Here is a 26,571-nt window from a genome sequence, read left to right on the forward strand (position 1 = left end):
GTGGAACCAAGACTACACCCTGGTAACTCTGGATGTTAAAGTCCTTTACACATCCATAGACCACGGACTAGCCTTAAAGGCCATTGATGTTGCCTTCACAAATGCATCAGCCTCATTTTGGTCACATTTGGAACTAACTAAAGAATTTCTGGAATTCTCACTGAGCAATACGATCTTCCTATTTGACCAACAATACTACAGGCAAACAAAAGGCATAGCCATGGGTGCAACAAATGCACCTTCAATGGCCAACTTATTTATGCACCATTATGAACAAGTACACGCCTTCACCAACCATGACTTCAACAAACTAATCCACACTTGGATGCGATACATTGACGACATCCTGATGATCTGGCGTGGTACAGATTAAGAACTTGAAACATTCAAACGCTATTTGAATTAGAACAATTTTGGGATAGAACTAACGGGAACCTCAAGTAAGGTGAGCATTGACTTCCTGGATATCACTATCATGCCAGCTGGCACACAACTAATGACCTCAACTTATAGGAAACCGACAGAAGTCAACTCAGTCTTGCATGCATCCAGCTGCCACAAAAGATCTGTAATCAATAATATCCCCAAAGGTGAATTCCTCTGAGCCAAAAGGAACTGCAGCACCCGGCCATCATATGGAAACAAATGTGCAACACTTAGCAGACACTTTTATGAGAGAGGATACCCGGACCAATCAATACAAGCAGCCATAGCCATGGCTAACAGTAGAGAACTCAGCTCGCTTTTGACTCCCAAGGTACCCACCAGTAAACAGGTAACAAATGACAGCCCAATAAGATACATTACCCAGTTCTGCAGTGATAGCCATCAAGTACAGAAGATTCTGAAGAGACATTGGCATATCTTATCAATAGATGAAGATATCAGGGCATGGATCCCAGACAAGCCAATCCTAACCTATACCAAGGCCAGAACACTCAAGAACATCCTTAACCCATCATTCATGGCGCCTATTCCAATAACCGATGGCAACTGGCTCACCAGCAACAAACCAGTGGGCTTCTATAAGTGTGTAAACTGCTCCATGTGCAAATTCGCTACAACGACCAAGACGTTGACTTTTTGTACCAGTGACACACATTCAATCAGAGAATACATCAACTATGGATCCAAATTTGTGGTTTATGCTATTAACTGTGTATGTAATCGCAAATATATTGGGAGTACTAAGAGAGAACTCAGAACAAGGATCAGGGAGCAACTCAATTCCCTACATTCCCAGGACACCAGATATCCACTGGCATTACACTGGCAGGAAGAACGCCAGTGGGACAACAAGGAAGACATCACCTTCATGGGACTGGAGAAAATATCAACCGACATAAGGGGCGGAGATAGAGAACTACAACTACGCCAGAAAGAAGCAAAGCTAATATGCAAATATCGCGCTGTTACTTTTGGATTAAACAGTGACCATGATTTCCATATTTTCCTGTAAATCAGCAGTACTTTAACCTGTGAGAGTTTCTGCTTACACATGCATTATGGATACAATTGTGGTAACTTCCTTCCATGTCCCAATCCTGATCAGGCTTGTTCTGGGTAATTCCCCTACATTCTATTTTTACCCCTGTGACGTAAACCATGACAGGTCTCATCCCGCGGGACGGCCATTTTAGACCAATCACACTGCTTGATTAACCAACCAATCCGAGTCATGCTCTTATAAATTCCCATAAGTAGGGTGGATCCACAGCACACAGATTCCCGAGAAACGCTCACACGCAATGAACTCGCCGGACCCGGCCAACGGTAAGCCTCCCATCAGATGCCCCCTCTTAGACGTCCCTATCCGGCCTCCTGCCCAATTGCTACTACCTAGCACCCCACCTCTCCCAAATGATATGTATCTAATATCGGCCACTCGTCCATGGGTCCCATCCCTGCTGAGAACCCTATCTAACTACTTTTCAGATCGGCTATCCAGCCCCCCTGGCACCCTTATCTGGGAGGACCAGCTTACAGCATTTGAAGTCCACCCCTTAACTCAATTGGGTAAGATTCTGTTTCCTCTACAATTACCCAATTAGGCTGTCTTACCAAATTCTTTTGGACCTTGACTCAACTAATTGACTCTCCCTTGGTACATTGTCTCTTACTCTGTCTCAATTGACCTCACACTGTAACTATACATTTTGTCATGCCTAAATGTAACCATCAATTGCTATATGTTCTGCCCTGTCATTCACCCTGTCACCACCACTCACGATCACAGGTTTTGCTAATTACCAATCTGTTACCACAATGTGTTTCCTTTCCTCGTGACTGGAACTAATTATTAAATACATGCATATTGAATGGAATATATATGTTATAAATAAACAATGGGCATCACTATGTCACTTCACGGTGCACATCACAACATCACCAAATCACAGCCTTGAAAAAGACTTAGGTTGAAACGCGCGTCGGCTGTGCAGCGAGTTACCATGTCAAAAATGTGTCATTCATTTCTACAATTATGTTTTCTTTGATGCCAACTAACCAAAAATAAACAAATTAATGACTATGACCTGACGGGACCATATAATTGATCTAATCGCTCAACAAGCGACCATTGGGCCACCATACCCACCAGCGCCCAACTGATCCAGAGTTTGTCATCCCCACAATTCTTACATTTTAATGGGAACCCCGGAGTTGGTTCCTCAACAAACCAGGATCCAGGCTGCTGGTCAGATTTGGCAACAAGAAAAGAGGAGGTCCGCAGGAGAAAGGGAGTCCTGCCACGATCAACTCCACCTTTGCTAAAACTATAGCTTGAGATTGAATGCTGCTGAAGAAAGAGTGTCAACAGTAGAAGACTTGGTCGCCCGGAATGAATATGAAATTGCGCACTTGAAGAAGACAGTGCAGGCTGTGGTTCAGAAAAACAATGACCTTGAAAGAAGTTCCAAGAGGAATAACATTAGAATCACGGGAATAGCATACCCCCGCATCAAGGGACCCCCCCAACCCCGCAGCTCTATGTGCAACAACCCCACAAGGAAGATTTCGATCTTGCAAAGCTCTCCCCAATGTTTGTTGAGGAACAGGCTCAAAGAATTCTGGTGAAGACACCGGTGCCTGGAGCCCTATTGCACTTGATATTTGCCAAGCTCCTAAACTAAAGGGACCATGACGCAGTACTGAGGATGGCCAGGGAAACAGTTCAGCTACAATACAATGGTGATGTGTGTATTTTCCCTGATCTTTCAGGTATTCTTTTTAATACAACTGAGCTTTTAATACAACAAGCTCTTTCTGGAGGAACTGCCGGGCCCAGCGCAGGAGAAAGGGAATACATTTGCTGTGAGTGGCGGCCTTGGTTGCACTGAGACTTGAACGCATACACCTGACGATGGCCCAACATGATATACAAATAAGACTCATCTACCGGCGGACTGTTCTATGGCAGCATGAAACTGTGTATCCTTACAAAGTTCTTCTTTTTCTATTGAGGAGCAATGAGGCTAAGGTATCAATTCTTCCCAAAGTATTGTACCTTTTAATTTATTTCCCGATCCCAATACCCCTTACATTTTTTAAGCAATTTAAGAGTAGTATAGGGGAATTTATATGGGCTGGCCGCCAGGGAAGGGTCAGCTGGAATACATTGATACACTGATATTGCCCCTCAACCAGGGTGGGCTAGCACTCCCAGGTCCCGAATTGTACTATTTTGCTGCTCAGGGTCACTTCCTGGTCTTTTGGTTTTCGAAGGATCCAGACAAGCCACATGTTCAGATAGAGCGGGCCATATCGGCCCCAGAGCTATTACAAAGTGTCCTTCTCATTTGAGTTAAAAATAAATGCAAGGAAATTAATGTTGTGGCTAGCACATGCCACGAATGGATACCAGGTTCAAGATGGAACCACTGTACTCACTGCTCATACCTGCCATACACAGAGCAAGTCACACTGCTGAAATGTTGTTATCTACAAACAATGCAGAACATTGGAATAACCCAGCTGGCTGACCTCTTTGAAGATGGCCAATTCATAGCACTGAATAAGTTCAAAGATGGAGGCGGGCGCAATGCTTTCGATGTATTTTTGTATTATCGGATTGAGCATGCATTGGGAGGCCTGTTGGCTTCCTTTCCTGCAGAACCACTGATTAAGGAACTGTTGCATACCAGACTAATGTCGAATGGGAAGGGCAGATTGTTGTCTATGATTTACGCCAGATTGGTGAAAGAGAATTAAGAGAGATATTTACCCAGTGCGAGGGTGGCATGGGAAAGATCCCTGCATTGTGCCATACCGGAGATTGACTGGAAATACGTATGTAAGCAAACCAAAGCTATCTCTATTATTAGTTGTTTTAGTACAAATTCCTACATCAAGTATTCTACACCCCCTCCAAAATGGATACTTTCAATTCTCAGTACTTGGACTGCTGCTAGACATGCGACTACGGTCCTGCGGATTCCATCCATCTGGCATGTCACTGCACAGTCATCCACGGGTTCTGGGAGAACATGTTCACGGAACTCGGCAGGATACTAGGGGAAAGTATTATGGTAGATCCTTTAGTTACACTATTGAGCTTCACTAAGAATATCTCTTCGCAAGCTCAGAAACTAGTTGGCCTCTTCCTGCTTCTGACGAAGCATTCTGAATCGACCGAGCGACACATGGTCATTGTCATGATCAGCCCAAGGAACTCTCTAAATAGCTTGGAGGCATGTTAGCTAGCTAGGAGGAAGGCATTAGACATTGCCTGTGCATAAGAACTAGGAGCAGTCTCGATCAGGAATGTATCTTTGGTTTGCTACAAATGGCATTGTGTTGTGTCTGTGTGGCTCCCCGGAATGTGATGCAATGTTACTCTTGACAGCACCCTAGGATAGTTTAGTGTCACCTACAACAGGTGTTGTAATACCTTCATGTTCTTCTTTTGTGTTTTCCCTCTCTCTCTCGTCTCCTGCTACTTGCTTATATAACTTGTACCTATGATGGTGGAATGGAGGAAAGAATGTATGGCCTGTTCCTTCATTTTGTCTTAAATGCCAATAAAAAGAACATTTAAATACACTGTATGCCCATGCCGTGTGTTATCTAACACAACCAGCATTAGCATGTTCAATTCCACTCCAGCATATACTATGGGACTTTAAACATTTAGTGTCTCTTCCTATGTTCCAGCCATTTAATCCAGAGCATTTCTTTCTCTTTTGTTCCCATTGCAATGCATTGTGGGACTAGTACTCAGCAGTATACTTCTGCCTGTATACATGCCAGTGGGCATCATGTGAGAGCATTGTCAGAGCGAAACATGTTGGTTCAATTAAATCTGGCTCTGGGGTCCGATTCTGAGCTCCATGTAAAGTAAGAAAAGTGTCACTCTGTCATGGAAAGAGACTTTTCTTATTTTCTCCATATTCTGTTTCTTTAGAAATATAGACACAAAATGTGGAGCAAATAAGAAAAAAGACTATCCATCACGCAATGACACTTTTCTTATTTTACATGGAGTTCTGAATCAGGCCATTTTGGCATTGTCGTTGCACCATGTATACGTATTTCTTGAGCGCGAAACCAAGGCCGGGAGGCATCTCGGCGTTAGCAGTAGACCGGAAAAGCATCAAGATCAGTAACCTTAAAATAAGAATAAGAGCTTTTCCAAAGCGCAGATGATCTGGGGTGTGTCGCAAGTCCTGACGAAGAGAGTTCCATAACATCTGAGTGGGAATGGAGAAGGAGCGTTCTCCAGACCTTAGCCTGCAGAAGTGTGGAAAAACTAAAAGGATATGAAAAGCAGTGCGCAGCCGATGCACCAGGACATAGCCAGTGAGCTTTGACCGAAGAAAAACAGGGCCTACGGAGTGGACAGAATGATGTACAATGCACAAGACATTGGACTTAATCAGGCTTCTAACTAGAAATCAGTGAATTTCGGCCAGCAGTCTGGCAGAGTGAGAAAGCCTGGGGGTGCCTAGGGCTAAACACACTGCTGAATTTTGTAGGCTCTGGAGTCTCTGGAGCAATGAGTCAGGCTGCCCAAGGCAGATGCTATTACAATAGTCCAGAGGGTCCATAATAGAGGCAGTGATACTGTGGAGCGACAGTAAGGAGGCAGAAATTGCAAGACTTTCCTCAGCAGTTTCAGCCTACCAAAACCGGCATTACAAACAGACGCAATCTAAGCCTCACATGAGCTGGTAGGGAGAAGCTTTATCCAATGGATAGTAACACAAGCACAAGGCGCTGGGCATAGGCCCAGAGAGTCTGTTCAGCAATCTGAATTCCAAAAGGAAAGGGAATTTGTAGAGCCGACCACCAAGACCTTAGTCTTCTCCGCATTTAATTGCAGCCAGTTTCCCACCATCCAGCGCCCAATCTCAGTAAGGAACTCCTTAAGTTTAGAAGGAGGGTCCGAGACCAGGGACCAGAGGGGGAAAACCAGCTGAGTATCATCGGCATGCATATAAAAGTGAATGCTGCCGGAGGAGACAAAGTCAGCAAGTGGTTGCAAATAAAGATTAAAAAGAAGAGGCAACAGAGAGGACCCCTGGGCACCCCACAAGAGATGGAGGAAGGGGAAGGGAAGAAAGGAAACAGCGAAACAGTCTTTTGGCACTCTGAAAGAAAGGAGGTAAACCAAGCCAAAGGAGCGCCCGACCTCCACTCTGCTTCAACAGTTGGAGAAGAATTGCATGATCAACAGTATCAAATGCTGCAGAGAGGTCGAGGAGAATGGAGACTCTGAACTCTCTGCGATCCTGCTGTATATCCAGGTCATCAAGAATTGAAATCATGACCAACTCTGTTCCCATGAGTGGTCTAAAGCCTGCTTGAAAAGAGTGTAAATGGCCGTCCGTCTCTAGAAATCCAGAAAGCTGCAGGGTAACAATGGTTTCTAGAGTTTCATGAGAGCGGGAAGCAGCAAAATGGGACGATAGCTGTCGGGTATTGAAGGGTTCAGTTGGAGCTTTTTTAGGAGAGGGGAAACAATAGCATGTTTTAGAGGAACCAGAACAACACCACTGGTGAATGAAAAATTAGGAGCTGCAGCGAAGAGCGAAGCACATCCCAAAGGAAGAGATGGAATCAAGGGCAGAGGAATGGGTTAGGAGGCCAATGCCGATTTTAGTTTAGGAATGGATTTAACAACAATCTCATTGGTAACTGGATCAAAAAGAAAGATTGAGGGCAGACCCATAGAGTGTGTTTCTATCAAAGTCATCGCAACCCGGAGGATAGGCCCAGCTGATACAATTGAGCTCCTAATCCTGGCCATTTTATCCAGGAAGAAGGAACGGATCTGGTCACAGACTTCCTGAGAGAGGGAAGGGTCACTGAAAGGTGGGCAGGGGGGGTAGTGCAGAGAGTTCTTTTGTCACTTTGAAAAGCTCCCATGAGGAGCAGGTAGCTGAAATAATACGATCAGCATAGTATTGTGATTAGCAACTTTAGTAGCTTTCTGGTAGCCAAAAAGAGCGTTCAAATATTTAACCTTGGAATCAAGGGTGAGATGCCATTTTTGTTCGGCACGCCACGACACTTACTTCAAAACACTTGTGTACGAGCGTGATATAAATAAATTATCATATCATTTTCATATCATAAAAGCCTCAAGTCAGAAAAAAACCAAGGGGCAGATGGTTTGGCACAACAGGTGCCCAACTTCATGGGGGCCAGTGTATCAGCCGTGGCAGCCATTGCTGTAATCTTAGCTGTACAAGGGTTGAGAGATCCTTCACTAGAAGCCAGCCGTGGCAGCCATTGCTGTAATCTTAGCTGTACAAGGGTTGAGAGACCCTTCACTAGAAGCATTGGTATGTTTAAGGGATCCAGCTACTTGGTCAGGGGTAATCTTGGCCCAGACAAGCCATCGAGTCCTGGTCTGTAGTTTTAAATTAGAAGAGGAACGAGGAGAAAATAAGAAAAAGGAGGAGGAAATGATCTGACCAAATAACCGGTACAGGTTAAAAAGTGCCCAGTAACTGCTCAGCAGAAAAGATGAGGTCCAATGTGTTTCCTCCCTTATGCAGGGCAGATGATTTCATGCATGTATGTTAAAGTCAATCAGGCCAGATGTAAACTTAGAAGCCTGAGCATCATTAACACCATTTATATGCACATTAAAATCCCCCACTAGAATAAGGTTGGTATAAGATAAAGTAAGATCTGCTACAACCTGCATGCTCGTACTTAAAAAATCATAAGAAAGGTATGAAGGATGACGATAGACAAGCAACAGGTGGACAGTATAATTATGTGAAACCTCAATTCATGTTAGTAGTAGTTCACAAGGCAAAGCCTGAGTGAGGGGAATGCCAGTGCATTCAAGGAGAGCGGATTGGCATAATATTCAAGTATATTAATGCCAATCCGCCTCCTACTGAAGAACAGGATTGATTGAGATGATTTAGCATTTAAGTGGGGAGGGGGCATTAACTGGGCAATGTCTGGGCAGGAAGAAACAGTAACCCAGGTCACAGTGAGGCATAGGATATACAGTCGGTGATCAGACAAGATTGCATAAAAGTTTTCCCAGTGTGCCACAGATGAACGGGCATTGATCATAAAACCCGTCCAAGCGGTAGTGCTTTTCCCGTCAATTTCGCAAGAATCCCCCAGCCTACAGGCCAGAGGTGAAAACCTGTTTTGGGTAACAGTGGGAATTTGATGGCAAGCAGGCAGAATCAGGCACTAGGGCTAGTAACTCAGCCTGGGAGTAAGTATTAACATGCTTTGCTGGAGTATCAATGTTCGGGCAGTGTATCTCAGTAGCATTTTCTGACAGGTTTTGATATGAAATCACGGCCAACGGCCCCTCCAGGACACGGACAGGCCCAGACAGGCTTGCCTTAGGTGCTCCTTCGGTACGCTGATGGCACACCCGCTGCGCGTGTCTGCTGAGCAATCGCTGTTCCCAGCACAGAAGTGCAGTGTGTCATGTGGCTTCAGGCTCAGCTTCATCTCAGCTGTTGAGGACCGACTAGTCCGAAACACGTGTCTGGGATTGCTGATGCTTTCTTGTCTAGAGGCGATTTGCCTAGCATTTCGGTGCTGGCCTGCCCTTGTGGATGGGACAAAGACTGAAATGCAAATGGGTATTTCTCCTCTGTGAAGGGTCCAGTGAGCAAAAACATGGTTGTATTCCCTCCTGAGTGTAAGAAATTCCATAGAACAGGTTTTTGACCCATGTTCGTTCTCAGTAGATCTCCCCCACTCCTTTGTAACTTTGTAAAACGTGGGGTTTCACCCTAAGTAACCCAGGGTAATCCTGACGTGGACCCCTTGCTCACTGTGTCTTAGAGAGGCTCAGCTTCATCTCACTGATGAGGCCCGATTGGGCCAAAACACGTGTCTGGGGTTGCTGATGGTACTCTTGTACAGAGGATATTTGCCTAGCATTTCCGTGCTGGCCTGCCCTTGTGGGTGCGACAAAGACTGAAATGCAAATGGGTATTTCTCCTCTGTGAAGGGTCCAGTGAGCAAAAGCATGGTTGTAGACACTCCTGAGTGGAAGAAATTCCATAGAACAGGGTATTTGACTCCTGTTCGTTCTCAGTAGAGGGCCCCCCACACTCCTTTGTAACCCTATTGTTTTGAAAGGCGTAAATGCAGGTGAGAGAAGCACAGACATAACTTCAGAGACATGATTTGTTCACATTTCTCAGCTGATTCATTTTCATACCAAAACGTGAAACATTCCTATGAGTGCTACCCCTCTCTCCTACTTAAACTCTATTCTCGGTATTCTGCTCAAATGTTTACTTTTTTCAATTATTATTTAGCCCCGTCTTATGTTAAATCACTACAGTCAGTTCCGAGACCCTGCAAGAGATGTGGCTTCAATCAAAGTTTTAACTATACACCAACGTAGACTTAAATGTGAGAAACAAAGAAGGTTTGCATGGAAATCCTAAAATCGATCAAAGGACAAAACAGAAAGGAGCAGAATCACCCTTGCTTCGGACTGTGCTCCACTTAAGTACAATTAATGAAATACATAACTCCCCTCCCTCACTATTTAGTGTATGGGGCTCCAACAAGTCCACATTTTCAACTCTCTGATGTTGCACGGTGTGGCTTCCTGTGGCGTGGAGTCAGGGAGCAGATAAAAGGCCCACAAGCCCCTGCCACCCAAATTGAGAAGCTTGAAAACAAGGACATGGTTGGCTCGAAATAATGCCACTGCTTACAGCGCAGGAAATGGGACGGAACAAGACGGGGCGCTCCTGCAAAACGTATCTTGAAGGAGCGAGGAGCACAGGACACTCCCAGATCCCCGGCTTCAAGGAGCAAACTCGGCACAGAGTGCTGCCTTATCTTCTGAAAGCAGTCTGCTCCGAAGCAGAGAGAAGTACGAGCAACCGACGCTTTCACCAACAGACGACTTTCAGAAGACTCGTCAAGAGAGATTGAATGCAGAAACGTGGAAGCCTCACATACGGTGTTGGCTTAGATACAGAGGAACACAGCTGTCCAAAATTGCATACATGTTCTGCAATTTACAAATATCCTTTTGTTAGGGGGGGTGTTGTGACCAATCAGAACAGCAGAGTCCAACTTCCAATATTGGCTTAGAAGAGTTTCTTACTAAATCACTATAAGACATGTTTCAAATATAAAATGGTGGACATTCTTATGTTCCCATAATACACTATGCTTTCATGCAAATCACCCAGATTCGGTTCCATGAAGATATTGTGACCTGGCCTGGGATATTAACTATATACAAAGCCTACTTAATATTTGTAATACGCACAGATTGAAAAATGGTAATGCCTTGAAGGTCATTTGTGCTGCCACTGGCAATTGGCTGTTTTTGCACTGCGCCAAATGCTCATTATGGGCCTGATTTGCAATGGCACAATCTCATAGAAAGTGCTTCGTAAATAGGTGCTATATTTTTCCATGCTGGGCAGGGGAAAAATGCCTTTTTAGAACATTTGTTAAAAAGAGCTGAATAAGACGTGGGCACTAAGCCCAAGCTCCGGAAATAGGTGTAGGTCTGTCCTCTACAGAGCTTAGATACTCCTATGGTCTCTTGGGTCAAGATCCTGGAGACATGTGCAGCTTAAAGGGCTGCCATCATAGAAAGGAGATGTTCCTAACACAGGTTGGGTCTGATTTTAAAAAGTGTTTTACAATGGGGCAATCCCATTGAAAAACGCTCTGTAACTTCGGCCCTCTGAGTCCATGAATGAACTGGTTACCTATTGAGGATGCATAGATTGGGTCTTCCACATTCAGATAAGCCTTGGAATTGTGAAATGGCAAAAGGGCAAGTCGAATGATTTAGACTGCGAAAAATGGCCAGGTTTTCACAGGGACAAATATAGCTCTGGTTAAAATATGCATTGAAAGAATATATTCTTTTTGCATGAGGGCAATTTTGGCCCTAGATCTGACAGAACGTCCACTTGTGAAAAGCTTCTGTGATACCACCTACGGGGCCATATTACAGGAACGTTGCATTGGTGCAAGTGTGATTAGCACTAGGAAAAGAATTGCCATAGTGAAAAAACATATTGTTTCAATGCATTTGTCTACCAGGGGAGTGTTTGCCCTAGTTGTAGCATTAGGGAGGAATTTGCCTTAGTGCAAACATACATTGAAAGAAATTAACATTTGCTCTAGTGCTAATTGCACTTGTACCAATTCAGAGTTTGCGTGATAGGGCCCTCTGTCCATCCTCTCTCTCCATTTCACTTGTAGTTTCTTCCATATAAATGTTCACCCTAGGTGGATGAAGCTAAAGCTTTGAAGGGAAGGTGAAGTACACTTTCTTCGTCTCCATGCCACCTTTACTATCCGACCCCATCCTGGTCAAGTATAGGGCCCTGCAAGGCTCCTCCCTGTCTCCACAACTTATCAACCTATATGTTCAGCTCCTTGGACAAACCCTTCGCAAACAAAATGTCTGCTTCCACCAATACGCAGACAACACAAATGTACTTCCAAATCACATCTCCCACACAACTCCACATCCTCAAAAGCTGTCTCTCCACCATCACCACCTGGATGGCCACCCACTTCCTCAAGCTCAACTCTTCCAAAACGATAAAACCTCCTCATCTGCCCCCGCCAGACACTAACCCAAACTGACCCCCTAGATCAAAGACCTGGCCATGGACAACCCACACATATCCCTCTCCACACCTGTCGAATCCTGTGGCTTCATCATCGACCCCCACCTTTTCTTCACACACCACATAGCCGATGTCACCAAAACATACCATCCACAACTACACCTCCTACAAAAGATCAGACACGTCCTTCATCGTGATGACTTCCGCACTGCAGACCAGGCCACGCATTGGTTGGATCGAACCTGTGTTGCTCTGCATCGTCTTGCGGTTCTCTCCAAGCTGGACTAGGGCAATTCTTTCCTCAGTGGACTCCCCAGCAGTATCCTTGCCCCTCTGCAAGGCATACAAAACACAGCAGCCACACTCGTCCTCCACCTATCAAGCATTCACACATCCACCCAGTCCCACTGGCTCCCCGTACCTCAAAGAATTGCCTTCAAAGGACTCTGCATTGTTTTTAAAGACATCCCCCACAAAACCCATCTTACCTTCACGGCAAAGTCAAAACCATCACCCACACAAACACCAGACAAGCCAGCCAGCATATTCTACACATTCCACTCTGCAAACTAACATGCACACAAAAGCAAGCATTTACCCAATGGGCACCCGGGGCATGGAGCACCCTACCGCTTCACATCCGCACTGCACCCTCCATCACCAATTTCAAAAAGAGACCCAAAACATACATGTTTCCCTACACATAACCCGCGCCTCCACCTCCCCTGCTGCCACTTGTCTAACCTAATCTTTCAATCCTATACTGAAAACGTTTTTAACTTCTATTTCACCTCCCACCTTACCAACCTTTAAAACTTGCAAAGCACTCAGAGACACTATGGATAAGGCTAGCGCTGAACAAACATTCTTAGAAATAAAAAAAAGACACGTACGTGCACATGAGCGTGTTTCCTGCCGTACCTGCTCCGAAAAGCAGGACAATGCAGAGAACAGAAGAGTCGCAGTCCCCAAAGACTTCCTTCTCAGCCACCTCACCAAGGAGCCGTGTATGTCCCTCCCCCCCACTCCTCACCCCCCATCCCCCACCCCCAAGTAATTGCTCTGGCTGTAAAGCCCACCTCAACCAGAGCTCTGCTCAATACTGCAGAGCTTGCCTGCTCAGAGAAGCGGGATCGTGGGGCCCTGTGTTTTTCTAAAGTGAAACACATTGCAATCGTTTTCAAAGCACGAGCTCAGGTTACTGCAGTGTACTGCCAGGAGGCATGCCCTGTCTGAATGAGGCCGTCTGCCCACAAACAAGTGAATCTACAATACACATCCGAGATCCGGCACCCATGACAGCCCTTTGAAACGTTTAGAAATTGCTTTTCATTGATAACATGTGAAATGTTCAGAATAATATTCTTATACACCAACATTACACCAGTGTGCAGATATGTACACCTATAAGATAGATAGATAGATAGATAGATAGATAGATAGATAGATAGATAGATAGATAGATAGATAGGTGCATGAATAGATAGATAGATAGATAGATAGATAGATAGATAGATAGATAGATAGATAGATAGATAGATAGATAGATAGATAGATAGATAGATAGATGCATGAATAGATAGATAGATAGATAGATAGATAGATAGATAGATAGATAGATAGATAGATAGATAGATAGATAGATAGATAGATAGATACATGAATAGATGGAATGATAGATAGATAGATAGATAGATAGATAGATAGATAGATAGATAGATAGATAGATAGATAGATAGATGCATGAATAGATAGATAGATAGATAGATAGATAGATAGATAGATAGATAGATAGATAGATAGATAGATAGATAGATGAATAGATGGAATGATAGATAGATAGATAGATAGATAGATAGATAGATAGATAGATAGATAGATAGATAGATAGATAGATAGATAGATAGAATAGAATAGGTTGGTGAGTCGGTACTGAGAGAAGGACGGACACGCAAATGGAGAGAGCACTAAGGACATTTGGTAGGGAGGGATGGATGGACGGATGGATGGATTGATGACTGGATAAAACATTAAGCAGGTTAGGAAGAACATTGACATATGCAGACACGGCTCGGGTAACATAGCTCAGTTGACTAATGTGCTTACTGCTGAGATGTTTGTGTTATGACCTGAACAGAACCATTAATGTAATACTATTGAGCAGGGTAATAATAACTCCCTGTGGCGCTTAGAAGCATTCAGTTTGTAGCGCAAGGTGTATAAGTGGATTCCTGATCGAGTGCATGCACACATAATTGATAATTGCATCCGAAGGTAGCGGTAAACGTGTTCTTGTATAAAGTTAATGCACCTGTCTCGTTTCCCTCATGCTGCCCTTACCTGGTGCTTTGGTCGTCAGCATGGATTGGCATTCGCAGAAGGGCAAGCACAGGACGCAGAAGAAGCAAGCACCGAGGACGCCCAGCAAGCCGCGTGCCACAGCCATCATGGTGTTCCCGTCTTGCAATGGGAAACAAAACACATGATCACTTTGTCGTCTTTCATAGTAAGCGCAAGATGAAAAGGGGGGTCACTGTAGAATATGGTGCTGCTAATCAATAGATAAACATCAGATGAAGACATGTCGGTGGCCGTAGCATTGGCATTGTCCTGCATAACGCTTTAGCGGCCGGGAGGATAGCTCACGGGCAATGCGCTCGCCTTGGAGACAAGACGACGCAGGGCAATAACAGAGGTTCGATTCCCCAGGTCTGCGTTTAGTAAACATCTGGCGTTATAAATAACCAAATGCAAAAAGCGCGTTATAAATAACCAATTACATTGTGTTGCGCTTCCAGGACGATCAAACTGCAAGTATTTTTCCGCGGCGCTTTCAGATAATGGGCATTCATTTCAGTTCTGCATTTTGTATGAAAAAAATCACTTTCATCAAAATCTATGGAAATGATCAAAACTCAAGATGTAAACTCTACTTACCGTGGCGTAGATGCAAGGCGTTGCTGCTGCTCTGACGGCCCGGCTTATAAAGCCCTGCGAGGAGGAACAAGGCGTGCAGGTGTTTTCCCAAATCACCTCTATTCACCACAGAAAAAAAGGCGGAAAAATACAGGCTTCGTGTTTTATGATTCGTCGGCATTGTTCCAAAGGAGTGGTTAAGATTGCGGAAGTTCACTTCACCCAGTTTGAATTGAATCCGCCATTCATGCAAAATCCAAAAGGCAACAACTGGCAAAGCCACCAGGCTTTGGTTGTCATAGATCAACTGCAGCTTCAACAGCGTCATTAAGGCCTTCGTAGGTCGCCATATTGTTTACACCAACATGCACAGCTGCCGCCATCATTTTGTCACGTGCAACCTCAAATGGCCAATTGACACGATTCCTTAAACTTTCAAACAGATAAACACACACATGTATAATCATGCAGAATTCCCCTGACTAAGCTGTCAGTCGCACGAGTGCCCTTTGTTTGGGAAGTCAGTTGCAGTTTTTCCTGGCAATAGACTAGGAAGAAACTCACTTTTGAAATATGCTTTTAAATCTTCTTTATACATAAATCGATACATTTTACCCTAGTAAACCAGATGAACTAACATATCTCCAGATTACACACATCTTCCAATTAGCCAACAGACAGACATCTAAATGGCTTGTGTGCTTGTTTTTTCATGTTCTCGCTGTTATAGTTGTAAACGCCTGTACAATGAATGTCCAATAACACACAGCCCATCATCTGACCGCCAACGAAGTAACAGGTTGCCACTATGTTAAACAATGAACAAGATAAAGAGGGTGCTGTGAGTAGAGACTGAATCCTTTTCCATGGACCCGCCCACTAAACAACAACTTGTCCAACAATGGCTCAGTGATATGTGCCTAGAAGGCTTTGATCCACAACTCTTAGATTCTGCAAAATCATTGGGCTGCACCACTAACAGACGTCTGCTCTCCAGAAACACATTGCCAAGAAAGACCAAACGGCCTGGCTCCAAATCTCCACCCTTTGCAAAATCAAACCCTTCATCCCGGTGTAGGAGTTCCGGACCATAGTGCAGTCCCTTGTGGTCTGGATGGGGAAAATGCCCTGCTGACGGAGCTCCCGAATGCTGACATGGCACCCCTAAAAGCAGTGTGCCACGCTACCGCACGTTTTATTATGGGTGCACAGAAATCTGACAAAATCACCACTGTCCTGTGCAAACTACATTGACTTCCTCTTTGCTCCAGTATACTGTTTGAGGCTGCATGTATCATCTACAGAGCAGTCACGAGTAGCACACCAGCGTACCTGGTGGCACAGCTCCACATATCTGGTGGCACACGCTCCTCACGCAGCAAATCGACAAACCAGCTTGAATCACAACTCGTTTGCAAAGAGAGAAGCCGCAAACAATTCTTCTCCTGTCACTCACCCACCATCTAGAACAAAATCCTGGTATCCACATGGAATGCCCCCAAAATTCTCCAATTTCACAAAACTCTTAAAACATTGTTTTTTTCAAAAACACCTAACCAAGGACTAATCCTAAATAGATGCTCATACTGAAGCACATAGCTCATAGTATTGTGCTACTGTTTAAAGATGGCAGCTCTTACACTGGCTCTGCACACTCCATACAGCGCCACACTCCTCTCGAGGTAGGTCCTCACTTTAAACAACAAAATAAAAAATAAAGAAAATAAAAGATAAGGAAAAGTATGTTACCAGGGAAGGAAAGACTGGGGCTCGCTATGTGATGCTTTGGGTTGTAGGGAGTTGCAGAAGAAGAGTAGTGCAGTGCACAGGGAGTGAGGAACATCACCACTGAAATTTTCTCCAAGGCAGTCCATGGGATATACCTATACCCACGTATGTACCTCAGTGGAGAATGTATTGTTAAAAAAAGAAAGTTACCATCTATAAAAAGTGAACCTCCATAAATGTTGCAAAAGTTAACGCTAAGATTTGACAGATTCTTAAACTTAAACCCTATATTAAAACCAATACTGCTAACATTTTAGCACACCCTCTTTTGTGCTGCCATGTTAATCTGTGAATGTGTTGATATGTTATTAGTATTTTGTGTTTTGTTTGTATGGTGATGGTGTATGTGCGACTGCCCTTGGCATGTTAATGTGTGTTGTTGTTTGGTGTGATGTGTGGCATGAAGATTGTAGTAAATACTACATGTGGTTGCGCGGTCGTAATTTTTATGTTTGTGGCTGCAGGTGTTGAGATAATTTAATCTAAGAAGTGGTTGTAAGTGAATGTTTTGCTGCCATTAAATATAAGGTGTGCATGTGGCTGTATGTTTGGAGGTCAGGTCATGTATGGTGTACACTATTGTGAATACTTTGGATAGTTTTGTGTGGTTTTAGGATGTATTGTATGGTTGTATGGTTGCTGTGTATGTTATGTTGTTGGTTTACATGGTAAAGCTATATCTTTATTTATTTATTTGGAGATCACAGCATCAACATTACCTCTTTACTATGATCATGCCTTCAACAAAAACATTTCAAGCTATTGATTGCAATCAAACAGATACATAATAATTATTATCAAGTAATAGTACAGATTATGTAGTGGTTCCATTAGTCAAATTCAGTAGACATGTTTACAGTGACAATTCTCATGAGTTGTCTTGAGAAGTAGCAGTATTTGGTCCAGAGTTTTCTACTGTAAAAAGATACCATCAAACAGGCATCCACCCACATTGAGTGCATTGTCATACAGGTATGAGATCAAAGAAATTAGTCTCTGTATCACAATACAAGACTGTCTCTTTCATCCAATCCCTTTCCAATATTGCTGACTTGCAAGTTCATGATTTAAGGATACATCCTTTTTAAAAAATGTTACTTTGTGTCACATACAAAAGGAAATAACTTTCAACACATTACATCATGTTTGTGAGATATAAAAAGAATTTAGAATAAAATAATTGTACAAGAAAACAAAATCATTATGTAACGAAAAATTAAAAAATGGATACAACTAAGAATTAATCAAAACAAATTTAAAGGCAACTACATAACTCAAATTTAGAAAACCAACTCAGGACACAACATCAAGATTTCAGAGCATTTGTCGTAGATTAATCTTAATGAAATTTAACTCATTTAAAAGTTGTAACAGATGAAAGGAGACAGAACCTTAATTATGAATCCCTGCACCCGATTTCCCTAAAGGTCCAGAGAAGAGCGCACCACCATAGCCGTTAGGGGTGGTATGAATTGGCCATGGCTGCATAACTCCACTGGGCTGTTCCAAAGTTAAGGGGTCAGATGCAGTCTCTTGAAACTCCACAGATATTGGGGGAGCAGAAGCCAAATTAGATTCTTCGCCAATCAACCCCATAAGATTTGGGGTCGACCCTAAACATTTACCGCTGTGCAGCCCATGCAAGATGTGGGTAAGACTTTACAACCCAATACAGCAGAGAAAGAAAGCATACCTTTTTACAGTCCTAAATAGAAGCTACCTTGGCAAGCTTGCCTCAAATCAGTAGGAAAAGAAGAGCCACTTCACCTAATCCATGACGCCTCCAGCCAATCTCCTGCGTCTATGCCCATGGTAACCCAGAACACAGAGTGCACTCCACAAAGGAATGAGGTTTTAAACACAACCTCCTTCCTCCAGGCAGCCTCCTGGTAATGGAGATAGAAAAGAGACTCTGTCAAAATTTGCCAGGCCCAGTAGAAGAAAGACAGAATACAGAGTAGAACAATGTTTTATCAATTACCACAACTGAGCACAGCCCGACCATTTTTATTTGTATTAGAAATAGATATATTATGAACGGTGGAGTTTTTTTATAGGCATCATAGACATCCCCCATTTTTTATGTGAGCCCCATATAAAAGCAGCCCCTAAATAGATGCATAATGCAAACATAGAAATTGCAATCAACCCCGGAGTATAATGCATGGCACACAAGTATGAATATAAAAATATAGACACAGTACTATAACTACAATTTTTCTTTATATACAAGAAATCCTTTGAAGGCGCTGGTTCCATCTTCTGCTGTCTCTGAAAAGCAATTATGTTATACAAAAAAGCACCAATGGCATACAATGCACCTAGTTCTTGGATAGCTTGCTCTTCAGTAGGCTGTTCATCCTCTCCACAACTCCATTCGCCTGGGGGTAGTAAATGGAGCACATTTGATGTTTAATACCAAGTAATGTTGTAATCTGCTTAAACAATTCCTTAAAAAAAGTGTGCCGTTTTCTGATATTAATTGCACACACCATGTCGAGGAAATACTTCGTGTACTAAAAATGTAGCTGCGCATTTAGCATCTGGATGTGCACAAGGTCTCACCTCCACCCATCGGGAGAAGTGGCAGATGACAACGATCAAATATCGGGAGCTTTTACACCTCTCGCCCATATCCGCATTGTCAATATGCAATTCGCAAAACGACCCGGTAGGGTGGGGCAAAGTGCCTCTGATCGCTTGCAGTGTCATTCCGGTGCTGTAACTCTGACATGTGACACAGTGGATAACCATATTTGCTAAATCCTCCTGGAGAGTTGAAACAAACTAGTCGTCATGGATATTCGTAGTGATGTGCTGCTTAGAGACATGAGAAGGTGATGAAGCTGATCAAATGCTACTATTAATAACATGTGTGGCATAACTGATTTCCCTGTTAACTTCTGTCTCCATGATAAATCATTGGGAGACTGTTTGCACCCTCTTTTTACCCACAGTTGCTTGTCTCCTCAAGTACTCATCCCTGTAACTCAATAATCTGTGCAGGTGGCAATGCATGGTGGACAGCAGGGGGCTGCTTGATGCTGGGTGTTAACACAGGGTATTCTGCTGATTGGAATACTGGAAGCTACGTAGCCATTTTGGCTGCTGCATCCACAGTAGCATTTCCGAGGGAGATTTTGTCTGTTTTATTGGTGTGCGCTGCACATTTTATGACCACCACTGTGGATGGGTGTGAAAGTGTGAAAATTATCTAACAATGCTGCAGGTTGATCCAGGGACCCGTCAGCCCTCCTGAACCCCTCCTCTTCCACATGCGAGACCAGCATGCACTGTTGTAGTGACGTATACCAAATCTGAATAGATGGTCACATGGGACCCCTGTGATGCTTGTAGTGATTCCATGTGTGCTATGAGCTCTGCCGGCAGAGCCGAAAAGTGCATTGGCAATCTCTTTTGCACTAGTGTTTCATACGCACCATCCATCAGGTGCACTACATCCACCCCAGTGTGTCTCAAGCCCGTGCTTTGGTCAATTGTCCATCATAAAGAGGACCCCCCCCACTCGACTGGCCTATCTTTTGCTTTGGGAATGTCATCCTCCTCCCCTCATAAAACACACAATCATGTCAGGCCATATCTTCGTCTGTACACATTTCAGTCAGAAACGTAGCAGGGTTTACTATTTTGCACCTTACAAAATGGATATTTGTGCTGGATAGGATGATCTCATAGGCATACAATCTGGGTTGTTAGAGTGCGCTTTGACCTTTCAAGGATAGCGAACACTGCAAGTTCCAAGTTCAATTTAACAGAGCACCCCATTAATATAGTGGAGCTCTTTTCAATTGAAAATGCTGTAGCAGTGAGTGCCTGTTCACATGCAAATTATCCCTGCATTACTGAGTCTAGCATACAGCTGTAGTAAGCCAATGGTTTGTGGCCCATTGTGCTTTTTTGCCTTAACACTGCAATCATGAGTTGGCCGTTGGAGTGAGAAAATAGATAAAAATCCTGAGTGTAGGCTGGGGTTGCTAATACTGGGGCAATAGATATTACTTCTTTGAGGGCATCAAAACTGACAAGCATGTCTTCTGTCCATCCATCATTGAGGCCTTGCAAAGGGGCCCAGTGTAGGCTGCATAGTCGAGTATCCAGGCCCTACAATAGTTAAACAATCCTAGGAACATTTGCAACTCCTTCACTGTGGTGGGACGTGGAGTGGCACGCACAGGTGCAGCGCGATCTGGTATTTTTATCTTTCCATTGACATTTATTAATTGCCCCAAGTACAATACTTCCTGCAGGCAATACTGTAATTTAGTTTTGTCAACTTTGTACCCCTTGCGGGCCAAGAGCTGTAAGAGTGTTATCAAATCTTTCCTACACTGGTGTTTGTTGTCACTGCACACCAGCTAATCATCCACCTACTGGATGATTGTGCTAGTCAAGTGATTTCAATCCGCCACACACCCAAGTCAAAGGCCAGCATGTAGTGCACAACTGAAACCCTTATTTATTTTTGTCTATAAATTCAATATTCTGAGCGATATATCACTCATATCCCACCCTTCTCCTGAGACCCCCCCCCCCACAATGAACCATCAATCGGGCTAGTTTGCAAAGGTAAATATTTATTAATGTATTGAAAATGTAATCACAGTATACTTTAATAGGTACACAACAATCCCCAATGGGGTGACAGAACACTGAATAATATCTTTAATACACTAGGAATAGGTAATAAGCAAAAAAAAGCAGCACAGACAATAATACTTTTGTGTTGGTTAAGATCAGATAGCACTATGGTTAGAGGTTCCCCCTGCAACACCCCTCAACCCCCAATAGGCAATGCAAAGAGATGGGAGGAGGGAGCAGGTATTCAGGAATAGCACAAATCAAAAAGAATATCAGTCCCACCTTCCCCCCACAAAACACAAGAGAAAAACGGAATTGACTTTTCAGCTGTCAGCATGGCTTTAAAATTGTCTTTAGAAATGACTGGGCAAAAACACCAAATGTGGTCAAAAATGCTTAAACTGTTCTAAATCCTTATGGGAGCTGCTTTGAACAGTTGCACACAATCACAAGCAATGATTTAGGCCAAAGAAAACATTTGAAATCTTAAGGTCCAAGTCGGAAGCAGTTTAAAGCTCTTTTACACGTGTATACATTTCTCAGACTGGAAAATCAGGACATACTTATCCATGCGTGATATTTGCGAAAACGGGAGAATCGCACTGTTTTGAAATGCGGTTTTGGGTTCTATGGATAGCTATGGATGTTAGGTACAAGTAGGAGTTGAAACAAAAAATGAGGGAGTTATAGAGGTTTTAGTAAAGGTTGTTTTTGCGAGATAGGTGTGAGAATGGAAAACAGAAATGCACTTTTGAAAATGACAAATGGGTTTCCTTACACTAGAGGATGACTATGAAAAAGCAAATATCACACAGGGATCTTACAGTCACTTCATCAGGGTGACCCGCCTGCTAAGGAAACTCGACTTCTTCAGATGAGAAGAGGGTCAGCGCAAAGATGGTTCTAACAATACTGGTTCCGAAGGAAAGATAGGATAGGTTTGAGATAGGGATAAGACAATGCAAAGATACTCCTAACAATACTGGTTCTGAATGAAAGATAGGATGGGCTTGAGATAGGGATAAGGCAAAGTACATATACTATGGGCAACAGTTCTTCCTATTAATACTCACAGGATACGTTTTTTAAATTGGACTGTCAGTTCTGGTCATGGATTGGGTCTGGTCTAGTAGAGACAGCACATCAGGCATGGTACTGGATCAGCTATGCCGATCAACGGATTTGCACAGGATCTGCCCTCCTAGTCTGTGGGTATTTGAATCAGCTGGATGGTGAGTTCCTCAGGCAAGCCTAGTGGTGGCAAGCCAGAGAATTTCAGGATACTGGTTCAAAAGGCCTTCTCATACCACTCAGCGCTTTACTGGGTAGAGAGAATACATTTGAGGATTTGGGCCTTGCTGGAAATCAATGGTTCTCTATTGCTGGCAAGAGACTTTGGCATCTGGATCTGGAAGAATGTTAAAGCTGGATGTAGAATGCTGGATCAGAGTGCTTCGCCAGAATCAGGAAAGTGGGTGGATCAGTGAGTCCCTATGTGTTGTCAGCTGTCTCTATTTATGCTATAGAATGACATCACAAAGACGGTGTGTGGGCCGGTTTAGCTAAGCTTGCCCCGGTGAGCTAGGGTAGGACTATACTTCATCTCCGCCTTGCAATTTGAGTGATTGGATCAAGGCCAGATGATGTCACATTTTATGATTTGCTTCACAGTCCTCAGAGACCTCCCTTTAGCCACCGGTCTCAAAATCGGATTTGATCCTAAATGTATATTTCTACATTGGTCACCTTTATACAAATCACACACAAAGATGTCATATTTTACGTAGCAGCTATTCCTCAAAACCCTGCAGTGATGGGATCTTGTCTCAACTTTCTACAGAATTTTGCCCTTTTCGCAATGAACATGATTTCCAAATTGTATGCAAATTTCCACAAATGTGCATGTTTAGCATAGGGATATGCGTGTACATTTTCACAATTCTCACAGTAATACATTTTGCATAAAACCACATATATTGCCATTCCTGTCCAGAACATGTCCCACAGTTCTACCGCCTCTTCACACATGCAGCCAGAAATTAAATTAACAACTCTGTCCTTTTTATATTTTTCACCATTTTGAATAGCAAGTTATGAGTCTTTTAAACATTTGTTCATGTTTAGCAACAGATGGTCCGCCCCTTTTTTTCTCTCTGCAGTCCAGGGCATCCCCCTCCTTGCTTGTTCCTTCCAGAGGCGTAATGCCCTGACTGGTAATTATCATCAAGACTCCACCTCCCTCCAACTAATCTACTCTACCATACAAGCCTGGATGGCCACCAACGGACTCTGCTTGAACGGGGACAAAACTAAAATCTTCATTTTAGGCCAGAAGCCCACCCTTGCCAACCTCAACCCACTCTACACTAACTTTAGCATAGACAACTGCACTATCCCAGTCCTATCATCAGTTAAAACACTAGGAGTTCACATAGATGCCACCCTATCGATGGATAAACAAGTAAACGCAATCGTCTCAGCATCGGCATTGAGCACTAAACTCATCAATGCTATAAAACCGTTCCTAACAAAAGAAAACTGCCTGTCCATCGCAAGAGCCACTATTGGAGCCAAACTGGACTACTGCAACGCGCTCCTAGCCGGCACCTCCAAGAACAACCTAGCAAGGCTCCAAACCACCCAAAAAATGCCCTCAGAGCAGCACTCAGCATACCCAAAAGAGAGCACATCACCTCAGCAAGGAAAGCCGTCCACTGGCTCCCAGTTAAGGACAGGATTGCTTTCAAAATACTCACCACAACGCATAAATGCATCAACCTCACAGCACCTTCCTACCTATCTGACACACTGTCTAGATCCCAATCCACAAGACCCACCAGATCCACATACGCCAACCGTCTCACCATACCACGCATCAATAGATCCAGGGCAGGAGGTATAGGCTTCCCATACCTGGCACCTAAGCTTTGGAACGCGTTGCCCACCAACCTCAGAGCAGAATCTTCCCTCCTCTCCTTCCGGAAACAACTTAAAACTTCTCTCTTCAACTAACTTGTGCACCTGACCACCTCTGTGCTCTCTATGCACATGTACTAAAGCATAACCATTGCCAATGTAACCAAGGGCACAAATGCGTGCAAGAAACACTGTAACCAGCGCCACGATGCCTCCGGTCTGATGTGCGCTTAACAAATGTGAATAAATAAATAAATAAATAAGAGGCCATTTACGACCCCCTTCACACTTGCAGTTTCCTGGGCTGCAGCTTTGTCATTGATCCTTCACTTTCTGTAGACAAGATTCTGTTCTAACCCGCAGTTAACACCTCCCAGTGAGTTTCTGCTGAGAGGAAGGCCCTTCTTCTGGGAGAAAAATCTGCTTTTCCAGTTCTCGCAGCTTCAACCAGGCTAATTAACTTCTTAAATCCAGCAAAACCCAAGTTTGTTACATCAAACATAAATACATTTCTTTCATGGCCTTAAACGCTGTGGGAAAAAACAGAACTTTTGTTTCCACTGCTAGTATTACCAGCACCGCACAATTTTGCCAGTGTTACCTGCAGTTTTTGGCAGAGGTGTTATTACCAGCATTTTTTACCATCGTTGATGGAAATGTGCTTTTCTCATCCGCTAATACTGGCATGCCAGTATTGCTGCTTCAGGCGGGGGCTTGTGCGCACACCCACAGACTCATAGTACGCCCGTGAATCCGCCACATGCCCCGGCGGAAAAGGTAATTTACGACATGCCATTATTGGCACTGTTTTAGGGGACAACTCGGAATGAGGCTCAATGTGCTGTTGTAAACTGTCATTGTTATTTTTTAGCAGTCTTCTGAAATGTAATGTCTTTTACTGGTAACACAGTTCCTGATAATCATAATTTGTTAACCAAGTGTGCTATATTCCCCTTGATATGGAAGCACTTTCTTCCTAGCATTAGCTTAAACTTCAAACACCTCCAAATACTTTTTAATGTGATACACTGCTTCAAACAGTTTAATAACACAGTACTGATTATGAGTCGGCATCTGTGGAAACCATGTTAATGTTATCTTCCAGCATGTAACAGTTTCATTTCCCATAGGCAAGTGCCATTTGTTCAGCCCATCTCACTGCATGATCCCCCTATCAAAAGTGTAATGTTGGTGAAATGTTCATCATCCACCCTTCGTATTAGTGCCTGTATCACTTGGGTACATTTGTGGGATTGCTGTATTCATATGCCTGTCACATTTTAGTTTTAGTGCCGAATTAAGGTGTGACACACAGATTTCACTGTTTCTTATCTTCGTTTTTCTAAATGTGTATATTTTGCCAGACCACTAAACCACCTAATTTCTAGACAGAAAGCACTTGTCAAGTGACAATAAAAACTGAAAGTCGACACCCTTGAACCAGTTCTTGCTATTCAAACGATATGACTTTGCAGTCTGGGAGTCTTAGTTTAGTTGTCCTCAAAATCTATTTGCAAGCTAACACCATTGTAAAGAACTGCTGGCAAAAAGCCAGGGCTGGTTGAAGGGGTCATATGAAATGGTGCCACTTGCCAGCTATCAACAATATGACAAGCCGTTTTCTTTTTGATAATACAATGCTACTCATATCTTTTTTACATACGAATTCAGAACTCTGACTGATTCCCTGAGGTGGTTGTGTTCTTTCTACCTTTTTAAAAGCATAAACATCTCCCTGTGCAATGAGAAAGATTATTGTGTTCTTGTTGCCTTTGTTTGTTTCTGTTACACAGATGGTCCCAGTGGATTATCTTTCAGCAGGAATGAGATTATCAATCGTATAGAATTGTTCTAGTGTGCTTATGTTACGGCCTTAAATTAATTTCCCCAAATCTTCAGCAGAATTTTTTCGGTGGCATGGAAATTCTTCTCCCTCCTTCTCCTCCCATCCATGACTCTTTTCCTGTGTCGTCTCCCATCTCTGGTATCTAGCCACTTACCTCTACCACCTTAACCCTTGTCTGCTTCCTTCCTCCTCCACCTCTTACCTGTCCGACTGTATTTGCCCTTTTGGGTACTTATTTTCTATTTGGTAAACAATGTATAATTGTTAGCATTTTAGGCTTCCCTATAATGGGCACGCCCCCTAGCAACGTTCTTGGGTAGGGCAGGCATGACTTAATAAGAGAATCTGAAATATCCATTGATGTCAGATAGTTCACAGTTTTATTACACATTTCACCAATTTTACAATGTGTACACTTTTCATCTTCTGCAGAGTCAAAGCTGGCTCTTGGTG

General features: G+C 43.4%; 1 protein-coding gene across 1 annotated transcript in view; it reads right to left on the reverse strand.

Moving 5' to 3' along the window:
* UMOD (uromodulin) overlaps window positions 1–15,165 on the reverse strand; it is a 248,946-nt gene extending 233,781 nt beyond the window's left edge. Inside the window, exons 1-2 of the mRNA XM_069647169.1 lie at window positions 14,991–15,165; window positions 14,394–14,513 (exon numbers count right to left, since the gene is read on the reverse strand). Of these exons, the coding sequence (XP_069503270.1) occupies window positions 14,394–14,513; window positions 14,991–15,150 (280 nt within the window). The 5' untranslated portion in view covers window positions 15,151–15,165. The remainder of the gene's footprint in view (window positions 1–14,393; window positions 14,514–14,990) is intronic.
* Between the last annotated feature and the right edge of the window lie 11,406 nt (window positions 15,166–26,571).

The sequence above is a fragment of the Ambystoma mexicanum genome, chromosome 2q, assembly GCF_040938575.1.
Source record: "Ambystoma mexicanum isolate Mex_15411 chromosome 2q, UKY_AmexF1_1, whole genome shotgun sequence".
NCBI classification, from domain to species: Eukaryota; Metazoa; Chordata; class Amphibia; order Caudata; family Ambystomatidae; genus Ambystoma; species Ambystoma mexicanum.